General features: G+C 39.8%; 1 protein-coding gene across 1 annotated transcript in view; it reads right to left on the reverse strand.

The window, feature by feature from the left end:
- The window catches only part of ESF1 (ESF1 nucleolar pre-rRNA processing protein), a 68,570-nt gene that overhangs the window by 41,038 nt on the left and 14,441 nt on the right, over positions 1-13,091 (reverse strand). Inside the window, exons 5-8 of the mRNA XM_074989368.1 lie at positions 11,636-11,736; positions 10,412-10,564; positions 7,568-7,682; positions 6,644-6,788 (exon numbers count right to left, since the gene is read on the reverse strand). Of these exons, the coding sequence (XP_074845469.1) occupies positions 6,644-6,788; positions 7,568-7,682; positions 10,412-10,564; positions 11,636-11,736 (514 nt within the window). The remainder of the gene's footprint in view (positions 1-6,643; positions 6,789-7,567; positions 7,683-10,411; positions 10,565-11,635; positions 11,737-13,091) is intronic.

Below are 13,091 nucleotides of genomic sequence, written 5' to 3' on the forward strand. Positions count from 1 at the left end.
TTCTAGGTGCCGGCATGCCATGTAGCCGCAGGCAGATCAAAGTGCTCGCAGTACTTGGAAGTGCCTTTACTCCCCAGAATTATTCACCGAAATGCCTGTGGCTACACAGCATGCTAGCACTTCGAAATCTGACACTTCGACGTTGCTGCTGGGCTAATTAGGCTAATGATGTGCTGCACATTTATCACAGCACTTCATTAGTATTCTCCCATCAGGCTGATTACCATGCCCCCTTCAAAGAAGGGGGCAAGTGTAGACAGAGCCTCATACACACAGAGATAGGGAGCCAACCTACATAACTTCCTGTTTTATACAGTTCAGAAATACACACTGTTAAACTACACATTAATTCAAGTCCGTGTGTATCATCATACAGTTGTATTTATTTATACCTAACTAGTATTGAAGGAAAAAGTGTAAATACAGACAAATGTGTGTACACTTTCTTTTGCAAATGTTCACTGAAAAGATGTTCAGGGTATATTTGTAATTCAATTTATGATGAAACCACAATTATAAATTCAGTATTTTAAAAGTAAAAAATATAATTTAAATATTGCTCTCAAATTTAAGGATAAGACAGTTAATTGATCCGTAAGGACTGTCAAGCTAGAAATAGTGAGAAAAGGAAAATTGTCTGCATCTTATTTTTTAAATATAAACATCAATTCAAAATTGTAGATTAAAAAAGTTGTGTTCACTCTTCAGTGCTGCAGATAAATATCATCTATATTTGTGTACATCAGTCACTGATGTTAAAGCACAAATCAGATCCCTTATCTCAAATTATATGAGACATGAATACTGCAGCAGATTCCACTCCCTGTGCAGATCCCTGCTACAGTCACTGGCCTTTCCACAGAGACTGGTAAAATTGGACTCATTCTAACTTCTTTCTACAGTACCTTGTGTTGGTCTATTAATTTGTTTGAAGGAATTAAGCAGAAGTATCATAGGAGAAGAGAGTATCTTCTTGTCATAAGCATGGTATTATAAAACAAAACTAAGAAATTAACTACACAAGCTGTACAAAAGAACTGGAGTTGATGTAACCACAGCCATTGTGTGTACCCAACTACATTAACTAAAGAGAGAATCCCATACAGAGTCAACAATAGTTTCACCTTGCCTAAGGGCTTATCTACACTACCACGAAGGTCAACCTACTCAGAGTTTTGAGGGTTTGACTTGGCACATTTATTCCAAACTTTCAGGGTTTGACTTGGCACATTTATTCCAAACACACGAAATCAAGCTCTTAGTAGTCGCACTCAACCCTTATACTCCCCAAGAGAAGCAAGGAGGGTTGACAGGAGAAGCTTTCCCTGTATAGGCTGACAAGTTAGCTGAGTGCAGATAAGTCTATTTTAGCTATGCAATTAGCATAGCTAGAATTGCGTATCTGTGGTCGACTCTCTTGATCTAGTATAGATATAGCCTAAAGAACTACAACGGTGCTAATAAGGATAAAGTTACAAATTCATGAAAATGGAAGGGAGTGTGGATAGATGACCTTGGATCTGCATATTTATGACAATGATATCAATTTATTATTGTTTTTGCTGGGAGTTTGTTTGCTGATAAGAAAATTATAAACTATTTGCTGATGCTAGAAAAACTGTTAAACCAGTACAGGTTACTATGAGTTATGTGCTTTGTTTTAAGCAATGCATAAAGAGATTAATTAGGGTGTTAAATTTGGAGAAATTCACAAAGATGTCTCAATGCATTAAAAGACAGACATCCAACTCCCCACTAGCTATGAGTAAGGGTTGACCACCAGAAACCTGCTGCTGACAACTCAACACCAATTCAGACATTGGGTAACTATACCCGGAGTATTTTAGATGTGTGCTTTAGACTCACTAAAACAAGTATTTTTGGTCAAGGCACTCTTGGGCATATCAATCACTTATCAGATGGCGGAGCTGTCCCCCTGCATTGATTTGAGTACTGGAAAACACCTGAAAAACAAAGCTTTACCATACCTATGGTTTCAGAAAACTCTGGGTAACAGTGTCTCTAATTTGGAATGCCCTTAAAAATACCAAACTGATCGTTGTGGGTTTTGTTCAAAATAGCAATTAAGTGTTAGATTTTGATTCACAGTACAAAGGCTTAGTGAGTGGAATAAAATGACCTCAGGTAAAAGAAAATACAGAGCAAAACTGAGATCTTCTGGTATGAGCCACAACATACCAGGTCACTGAAATGATTGACATTAGAAAACCATTTTATGACAGCAATGCCAACAACCATGGGAGACATTATTTAATTTAAAAATTCTATATAAAAGCAGACCCGGATGGGGCAAAAGAAACGATACTTATAAATAAAATACTTTTATAAGTTAAATTTATAAATTAAAAAAGTGCCTAACATTCTTTCCACCCTATCACACTTTTACATTTCCAAACAGCTGAAGTTCATTTTTTCTGCTTGTGCTTAGTACCACAATAACAATATGAGTTACATGAGAGATTCAATCCAACAAGTGAATGGATAAAACATCAGGAATACGTTTAAAAAACAGCAGTGTATTTCCTTTTATTAAAAGCTTACTGTTAAAAACAGAATTAGAAGCAAGCAAGACCCTTCCAGTTTGGAAATGTACTGGTAAGTGTGATGATAGCTAAAACTGTTTGTTTTTCTACCCCAGCAACAGAACTTTTTGAAACTCTTAAGGTGCTGGATCACTCACTATGGAGGTCCACCTCCACCATCACCCCATCATTTTGAGTACTTCTTCAATGGAGTAAGGGACTTTGAAGTTGCCCCAGCCCTTCGAAGTACTGGCAGGTGAGCTGTGGCTAGACGTGAGCTGGCACTTCGGAGTTTAAAACTTTGAAGTTGCTGCGGGGGTGGGGAGAGAGAATTTGCTTAATGAAGTGCTGCACATGCAGCACAACACTTCATTAATAAACTCCCAACAACCTACTTACCATCCTCCCTTCGAAGGAGGGTGGTAGTATAGAAACAGCCAAACTGTTTTACTCTTTACACTAAGGATTTGTTAACTTTCTTGACATGCTGCAAAGTCCATACTTTTTTTTTTTTCCTGTTTGTCAACCTGGCATAATGAAATTAAAAGGAGGGAAGTAAAGGGTTTTTTCAGCAATCAAGGATTCAAGATGTATGCTTATGTATTTTAAATACAGGGAAGGTATCCAGGGAATAGGTGCTGCTAATATATTTTGGAAATCCATAAATCACTCATACAACAACATTAAAAGTTGTTGTTATTGTGCATGTAAATTAACTTGAAAAAGTCAGATAAAGCTAAATAAAAAATGCCATTAAGTTGTGTCTTTTAGTTATACAGAAAACAAATCTAAAAATTACTACTGTTTTTCCCCTCCAGTAAAATGACACATTCCACTAAATACAGTAGAACCTCAGCGTTAAAAATATCTCAGGAATGGAGGTTGTTCATATTTCTGAAATGTTCTAGAGATAATTTTGCTGACGAAGTGAGCTGGAATTCATGAAAGCTTATGCCATAATAAAACTGTTAGCCTTGAAAGAGCCACCTGCTTCTGAAATGTTTGTAATGCTGAACAAAATATTATGGCGGTTATTTCAAAATTTTCCAACTGAACACTGACTTAAGGCAGCTTTGACATTACCATACAGAACAATGCTGCTTCCCTCCCCAGCTTTTTAGTGGATTGCATTTAATACAGTGCTGGATTGTATTCACTTCTTAGTCCCTCCCCAACCCACCCCACCTTTTTTTTTTTTCTTGGTGGAGGGGGGAGGTGCCTCTGCTGTATCCTCCTGTTCCAAACGAGGTGCATGGTTGACTAGCTAGTTCATAATTCTGCTGGTCGTAAGTGTGAGCTTCTATTGTAAAGAAATCAATAACATCCATCCGCCTTTTGTTAACACTGGGTTTACCATGCTGAAAAACAAAACTATTTGTAAGTAAAGTCTACCATGTATTCACAGCAACAACCACTACATTAAATAAAAGCCTAAGCATTCTAAAGTATGCAATATGAAATTAAGAGGATTTAAAGTGAAATATACATGTCGTTCACATCCTCTCTTAAGTGTACCTTTGAGAACTATCGTATCATGATAAATACCAACCTTAACTCTGCACAATGTTTTCCACGGTACTGCCAAAAACTCTCTTACACGTTATAGACTGGGGCAGGCAAAATACGGCTCAAGGGCCGAATCCAGCCTGCCCCTATGGCTGCCGGGCGGGGGGAGCATTTTGGGAACTGCCCCACCCCGCAACAAACTCTCTCAGCTCCTGTTAGGAAAGCAGTCAGTGGCAGCTGAGAGATTTTGCTGCAGGTGGGAGCGGTGCACAAAACTAGCCAATGGGAGCTGAGAAATTTTCTTGGGGGTAGGGGCAGGCTCCCACTGGCCAGAGCCTGCTGCTGGCATGGCACCCCAACTTCCTCCCAGACCCGACACCCACTCTTCTTTCTCTCCCTCAGGTCAGACTTCTCTCCTGCACCTATATCCAATCCCAAACCCTGCAGCGCAACCTTCCATCCTGAGCTCCCTTCTACACCCAACCTCCATCCCAGACACTGAACCTCCTGCATAGAAAAGCTCACCCCCTTAACCATTTACCAAAATCACGGAATGGACTCCCAATCAAAAAATGATTGTCCACCCTTGCTAGAAATATAAATCAAGTGTGGACTATACACTCTTAAATCGCTGCTCATCCACAGCACACACATCATCCTCTATTTCACCACCTATGAACCAAAAATCCCAATATTTTCCATCTTATCCTCTATACGGCAAACCTTCAAGCTACACAGAGGTTGTGTTCCTGCAACCGCCGCGAAACTCAAACTTTCACACAAGGAGATGTGAACTTCCAGACTGACAGGGAGCTGGGAACCAGCGGGCAGTCTGGTTCCAGTCTCCCAGAGGCTTGTGGAGCCCGGGAAACTGACCAGCTCATGGCTGGTCAGTTTCCCAGTCCCACTAGCCGAGGGGAGCCAGGAACCAGGCTGCTGTTTGGTTCCCGGCTCCCCGCCACTTGAGGGAACTGGAAAGCTGACCAGCTGCTGGTCAGTTTCCCAGTCCCACTGGCGCAGGGGAGCTGTGAACCAAGCTGCTGTTTGCTTCCCAGCTCCCCACCACTTGCAGGAATTGGGAAGCTGACAGGCTCATGGCTGGTCAGCTTCCTGGTTCCCGCAAGCAGAAAGCCAGGAACCAGGCTAAAAGCATGGCTGGGGGAAGAAAGGGAGGAAGAAGGCTCCAGCCCTGGGGCTGCAGGTCTCCCCGCTCCCTGGCCGGGGACTCTGAGGCTGGTTCTGTGAGCCAAGTGCTATCCAGCCAGCTTCCAGCTGTGGGACTGCAGGTCTCGCCACCCCCGCGGCTGAGGACCTGCAAGTAGAGCACAGCCAGCCACAGGGCTGCAGGGTCTCCCCGCCCCCCTCCAGCAGGGGACCCCACAAGCTGGTTCTGCTAGCCAGGTGCTGCCCAGGCAGCTTCCAGCCATGGGGCTGCAGGTCTCCCCACCCCCCCGGCCAGGAACTGCGCAGCTGGCTCTATTGGCTGGGTGCTGCCCAACCAGCTTCCTGGGTCTCCCTACACACCCCCACACTCACCCCCCATGTAAATATGAGATATGTGCAAACTGAATACACGTATCTTGGGTTATTACTATATAAGGAAGCGAGAACCCACCCTCTCGAAACTCTACTGTGATCAGGAAACAAACACTTCCCATCTACCCATTATTCCAAAGCCAAAACCAATCTGGCCTGCCTACCACCCTAGTTGTATTCTTATTACAAACTGCAGACCCCACTGTCCAAACACAGACCACACAGCTACCTTCATTCAACTAAATATACACAGAGGCCGGAGATTACAAAACGCCCAATTCAAACCACACTAATAATTAAACTGTTCATAGAGGAGAGAAGGAGAAAGCAAGTCTGGCAAATGTAATACCAGTATTATGGTTATTATGATAAGCAAGTGATTGTGATATGCCTGCTAAATGGATATGACAGTTTTTCAGGGGCAGAGGTTGTTTCATGAATACCCAATATTTTATACATTTAAGATGTCATCTCAGTATGTCTGAATTCACAGCTCTATATGCTGAACTCATTTCCCTATTTGTAAATGCTCAGTCTTGCCAAAAAGAATTGCTTGTTTTGCAAGACGAATGAGAGTTTTGTACTATAGATATACAATAGCAATCTTGCTTTAAATAAAGTTTTGTCTATTAATGTCCCTACTTAAAGGATACAAGGGCAGTAGAGATTTTAGGAATAAGATAGGGTCCCCTACATCCCTTCTGCATCTCTACCTGAAAATCTGTAGTCAACCTGGTTGCTTGGTTCCCCAGACACACTATTCATCTGTTGAGTTCACAAGCTTTGCAGGATTCAAATCACTCCTTGAGTTTTGCCCTTTCAACAGCCAACTTTAATTTTGGAGGAAATATACCCTCTCCATAATGGCTCCTGACTATTACAAACTTAAATCTGAATAAAATATTGTCTCTCATAAATCAAGCGTAAGGAAATGAAAGCTGAAATCAGCAAAATAGTTTTTTAAAAGATATCTGAAGTTTATTACTAACCTACAAAGTGTATGTTACAAACCACTGTATCTCTTGCTCATAAGCCAACACCATAACAATTATAAGTACCTTGTTGATCTTCCTCTTCATCCTCTTCACTAGATGAGGCCAAGTAAGCTTGAAAATCCATGTCAATAAGTTCATCTTTTTTAAAGTTTCTTTGTAGTGAAGCTACTCTTTCATGATCTGTTTCATCCCACGTAATATCTACCTTCTGAAAAAAGATAAGCTTTCACTTTTGCTTTTTGTATGTTAAGTTCTTGTTCAGGTTGCACTTTGTAACACTTCCTATTATAAGGACAGAAAGGGAAAACAAAAGCTACAAAGAAAAAAATATTAAAGGACCATTTGAAAATTTCATTTCAAAAGGTCACCAACATCTAAAACAGGATTTCATGAATTTGAGAAGCAGTCTTAACGAAGGAGTTGCTATCAAGCATCTCCATAAAATCAAGTTTATATAAACAATCACAAGTAACTTAAAATTATTTCCGTCAACTATATCCTATGCATAGAATTTTGTTTCTTCTGGTATACTCTATATGCTCAAGATTCCAAGGAGTTTTAGTTATCTAGAAAGTCTGAAGAATCTGCTATTGCATAAATAACAATTTGAGATAAAACAGCAAGTGGCGCTACACTTTAACACCCTCAGGTCAGTGCAATTAACATTTACTTTCAAATAATAAACTTTTATTCTGTCCTCAAACTATACGAGCAATGCATTTCGGGATGACAGGCACTATTCTTCATTTATAACAATGAGACTGAATCCCCATTTAAAGTGTGAAACTCAAGTTTTAACTGTAGTCACAACCTATGCCTCTGTAACATGTACATATAACACTATTTGATGTCTACATCTCCAAAATAATGAGTATGTGCGGGGATCCTCTCTCCCCATCACCAATTCCTTATTTACATATCTTACATACACCAAGAAAAACAAAGCTACACAAATTATGAAGGGTTACAAAAACACTGTTAAGATACCTTTGATGTTCCAATAGCAGCAGATGTGAAGTATTTTGGTTTATATGCAGCTCCATCCACTTCTGAGGCTATGTCCTTTGGCTCATCATCAAATACAACATCATCTGGAATAAATCTTAAAGGCAAGATGTCATCTTGTTATTCAAACACATATTGTGATGTTTCAAAAGAACAAAAACAATTACAGGCTTAGCCTCCCTCTAATTAAAACCTTCCACATTAATATACAAGAACTTAACAGGGTAAGAAGGGTATAAACCCAAAGACAGCAACATACAGGAAAAGGATAAAAACCATATCACTCAAGTTAATATTTGTGACTTGCACCACGCACACAATTTCTATGATCTCAGTATCTTATACACAGTAGGCCCGACTTACACAATTTCAACTTACGTGTTTCTTGTAACAACACAAGTCAACATTGTGAGTTGTGGCAAGTGGGGAATAAGGCGGCAGCCTGTCTCTTTATTCCCCTCCGCTTACAGGAGCCAGAAAACTGACCCATGCTGCTGCACCTGGCTCCCAGCTGCCCGTTACTTCCAGGACCCAGGAAACTGAGCCACACAGCAGCAGCGCAGATCAGTTGCCAGGCTCCCACAAGAGAAGGGGAGCTGGGAGCCATGCTGCCGCCTGGTTCCTGACTCCCCGCCACTCCTGGGGGGCCAGGAAGCTGACCCACACTGCTGCACCTAGGAAGCAGGGAGCCAAGTGCAGTTAGGACTGGGGACCTGAAAGCAGCAGGGGCCCTCCCACACCCAGGCCCAACTTACGCATGGTTTTCTAGGAATGCAAATTATGTGTAAGTGAGGGGTCTACTGTAATGTAAAAAAAAAAAAATGCAAGCCACATTAAATTGTAGCTCTTTTGAACAATAAAGTTATACTGACTACTCAATTGCTAATATTTAGTGCTTTGCACATGGCCAGCATAGAAATGGAATGCTTCCAACAAGTACATTGCATGCCATCCAAACACAATAGATTAAAGACCCTAGAATTCATTTTTCACTTAGCCAGCAGCAATTTACATGCACATACAACACGGACTAAAAAAATGGAGGTGAGCAATTTAAAAATGTCACGTGTTAGTGGGATTATTAAAATAAACCTAAATATTTCCTGGAACATCAAAATACAGAATATGTACAACATAATGTTTAAGGAAACAGAGTCTCTCCATTTTGCATCTTAATTATTCCGAGCATAGGTTTGGTAGAATAGAGGAAACTCACTTCACCTTTCTAGGCACTATTTGCTCTTTCAGGATAGATCTACTAGAGCATCTCTGATTATTTTCAGTATTATCACAAATCAGGGGAAAAAATTTGAGGACAACTGAAAATAAACTGGAAGTTAATATGAAACTGAAATCCTAAAGGGTCGTTTTCTTAAAAACCAGAAATCTCTCTGAACACTGTTTATATACCATTGTTACAGATGTTTATAACTAGAGAATTTTTCCCCCTTTCAGTTAGCCAACAAACTGAACTTGGTGTACAGATAAATTCTGCTGTTTACCACATTGTGATGGTCAGTACTGAGGCACATTTAAAAAAAAGTATGACTGTAAACTCATAACTATTCGTTCTGGGACATCATGTGTATTTGTAGTGCCAAATGATTTAACCTAATTTTAAAATGCTGACTAGGTTTCAAATTAATTATAGCTGTTGGCACACACCTGTGCAATAATGGAAATTACCAGTGCAGCTCCAAAAATGTTTACTTTTCTAATTTTGTAAGTTAAGTGGGAAAGAAAGAAAAGCTCTAGGGATTCTCAAACAGGTTCTTCTGCTGTAAGACGATCTTGTTAATTAAACTTTCACATCCCAGAAAGAACACAAAAAAGGATGTGTGTGAAGTATTTCCTTTGAAATACAATACCCAGTGTCTCTGACGTAAGATACCTTTCCCTTTTTCTGCCATATGCAATTTTAAGCCCTCAACAAAACTGGAATCTAACACAGACCATTTTTATTGACAAAAATCACAGAATGCTTTTCTGTGCAAATAAAGAAATCGTCCAGTGACAAACCAGTACTGTAATTTGGCTTCCCACTTCTTAAAATACATGATTTGAACTGATTAAAATTTTTGACTTTGAATCATAATGCTTATACACAAAGAGACACTACAGAATAAAGTAAATAGCAGCTATACATTTTTCATTCATCAAAAACAATAATAAAAAGAATTCACCTAGTGCTTCAGGTTAAGGAAACAAACATAAAACAGCAGTAATATGTTTTTATTTTAGTGTCCTACTGCAGAAGATGACTGAAAAAGCCCATCTAGCAACAGTGGTTTCTTGAACCACTTTCAAAAACCAGTCTCTTTAATGTGAGATTTTTCCATAGAAGTTTTCCACCTGCTAATAAAATCTCCCCTTCGCTTTTTCTGACAAAGCCAAATACAGTAAACTCTTTCATACTTGGCAGTCCCAGATCGGGAGGTTCATGAATATTAAAATATTTTGTATAATAGGGAGGTATACTAAGCAATGCATAACACTAAAGAAAAACAAAATTAGATATTAAGAAACAAAAATGTATGCAGATTACTTTATTTACTGACAGTAGTATTGTACACTGTAAACTCATAGTGTATTTATCTGTACTTACGGAAAACATAACTAAAATTTACTTGTGCTTAAAATGCCAGTTATTTGAAAGTTCTGGATGACAGAATCCTGGATATGAAAGAGTTTACTTTAAAAACCAAAAGGCATGCTTTCCCCCCCAGTATACTGTATACTTTTGCTAAACATTTGATAAGAACAATGCAGCTTACTTCCAATTTTTTAAACTACCTTTTTTGTTTAAAAAAACATTATTTGCTGTACCTGAGATCTACAAAAGAACAGCTACTTTCAAATTCCAGTCCATCACACTCTTCATAAATTTTATTGGCTGTTTCAGGAGAATCACATTCTACCACCGCATAGAAGTATTTCAGTCGTTTGAACTGATAATCCCTTAGTTTTTCTCTGTAAATCCTACAAGAGTGAAGACAACACCCAAATAACTTTTGTTAATGCAATGTAAAGTTGTAACTTCAGAAATAATTTGCAAACTTATCTTCTTAAAAATCATATATTACTTACACATGGGCCTAACCCATCAGATCTTATGCCTATATAAAGTCCCACTAACTTCTGTGTGACTGTGGACAGGTATGGATATAAGTTCAACTACATGGATGCCATTCCAAGACAATATACTTTCTGTAATGCTGATTAGTTAACATTTGAAAGGGCTAAGCCTCTTCTTGATAATGTAGGTACAAACTTCGGCAGCAAAAAATCTGCTCTTGTGCTTGCTAGAGAACCAAGTTTTTGAGAGGTATGATTTACATTAACTATTCAAATCTTTTGTTGTGTTTCCCATTGTGACAATTCCCAAGAATGTTAACTAAGAGTTTAAAGTTGCTAACCTAGGAAAATTCTCCAGTTCATAAATAGAGTGCATCTTGTGAATTTTCAGTTTAATTGTATCCCCTTTCTGTAACTCAGTCAATTATGGCTTTACTCATTGTTATGGGATATCACCATCTAGTGGTGAAAAGTTAACTCACGTATGTCATTTTCCAGTGTTCTTTTACTGACAAGCTATTTGCATAAACAAATATACACATATGGACATACAAAATGTAAGAACAACAATTTCATTTTTAACAATTTTTTTGTTATTATTCCCACAAACTGTCTTTATCGCACAAATTTCTTAGTTATTTGCTAAGTGGCTGGAAAAACATTAAACTTTATTAAATACTAAAGAATAGGTCTAGTATGATGCTGGAATATTTTTTGTTAGCAGCTAAGTACTCGTGGAAAAATGTCAAAACGGTCTTTCAAGCAATTTTTATTTTGAGCTAGCGTGTACATGGTATATGATGCAACAATGAGAGAGATTCAATTAAAAACAGCCTTTCAAAAAACAAGAAAGGTGGAGAAGCATTAAAAAGGATAAAATATAAGACTTCCGTAATAATATTTAAAATGCATTAAGAGCCTGGTATTTTCAAATGAGGCCTGCTAGTATTAATCATTTGTAATTTAAATTAATACCAGTCTTGCTCTGCTGCCTCCTCTGGAATACTTAATAGTTCTACAGGCCCTTGCAGCTCCTCCTCTTTCAATCTCTTCTTTCCGAACTCTGAAGGATAAATCTACAAATATACCAAACGTAAAGATCATAAGCCAACAGAACACGTACAGTACACAGCTGCAGAAAGTAAAAAATGTACGAAGCTAGGAGTTGAGAGAGTCACTTTTTTCAATGAGAAAACAGCACTGAATGGTCCAATCCTGCAAACACTTGTATATGTTAAAAAAATTAAGCACACAAATAGTTCCAGGGTCATCAGTATGACTATGTGTATGAATAAGGATAAGCAACTGTATAAGATAGTTCAAATACGGTAGTGCCTCGATTTAAACAAGGGTTGCATTCCCACGCACCGTCGCGTAACTCAAATTTCATTTAAGTCTGGGGCAGCTGTTTTCCCCCAGGTGGAATGCACGTTCTGCAACTGGATAAGCAGCAGGAACTCTTGGCGCTCCTTAAAAGGTAAGTCCTGTGGTAGGGTGGCAGTTGGGGAGGGTTAAGCCTGGCAGTTGGTTAGCGCTCCAAGGCGAGATGTGGGGGTGGAGCTGAGCTGGAGTTGCAAGCGCCGGGGGTGGTTGAATCAGGGCAGGGGCAACTGAGCTACAGCCATGCACAGGGGTGCTGAGCCAGAGTCCTGCTCAGGTGTTGAGCTGGAGCCATGCTCGGCTTTAAAATGGGGCTGGGAGGATTTGAACTAGGGCTGTACACAGGGGTTTGAACTGGGGCTGGGGGGGTTGAGCTGGAACCACGTGTGAGGGTTTGAACTGGGGCATGGTGGGGAGGGGACAGTGGGGTTTTGCCCAGAGCTGCATGCACAGTGGGGGCTGAGCCAGAGCCATACTTGAGTGGTGAGCCAGCAGGGGGTTTGAGCCGGAAGCGCACATGAGGGGTTGTGAGCCAGAGCAGGGCACGGGGTGAGCTGGAGCCGTGCACAGGTGGTGAGCGGGGGTCGGAGTTGAACCAGGGCTGCGCAGGTCCGTGAGGAGCAGGATTTTGAGTTGCACTTAATGTGTTAATGCAAGTTGAAACACAACTCAAAACTGCGCATTTCAAGGGTCTACTGTACATACAAAACAATGTTAACTTGTGATTACAGAATTAAAGTGATGCAATTAACTTGGAATCAATTGCCCCCCCCAAAAAAAATAAATAGTTTCATTTACTATACATGAGCTCAATTCCCCTGTCAGTTTTATAAGTTTGATTGTATAAAGGCCCTGAATATGACTGCTGACTTATTCAGGCATAACTTTATACCCTCACACAGATCTTTTTATAGAAATTGACTGGACTTCACTCAGGTTCAGGGGGTCTAACCACACAGCTCAGTTTGCAGGAATGGAGTCATATTTATTTTTCGCTCTATTTTTCCTGCTGCGATAAAGACTCATACAAAAAAAAAGGGAGGGGGGGCGC

The sequence above is a fragment of the Carettochelys insculpta genome, chromosome 3 (genome assembly GCF_033958435.1).
Source record: "Carettochelys insculpta isolate YL-2023 chromosome 3, ASM3395843v1, whole genome shotgun sequence".
In the NCBI taxonomy this organism is placed as follows: domain Eukaryota; kingdom Metazoa; phylum Chordata; order Testudines; family Carettochelyidae; genus Carettochelys; species Carettochelys insculpta.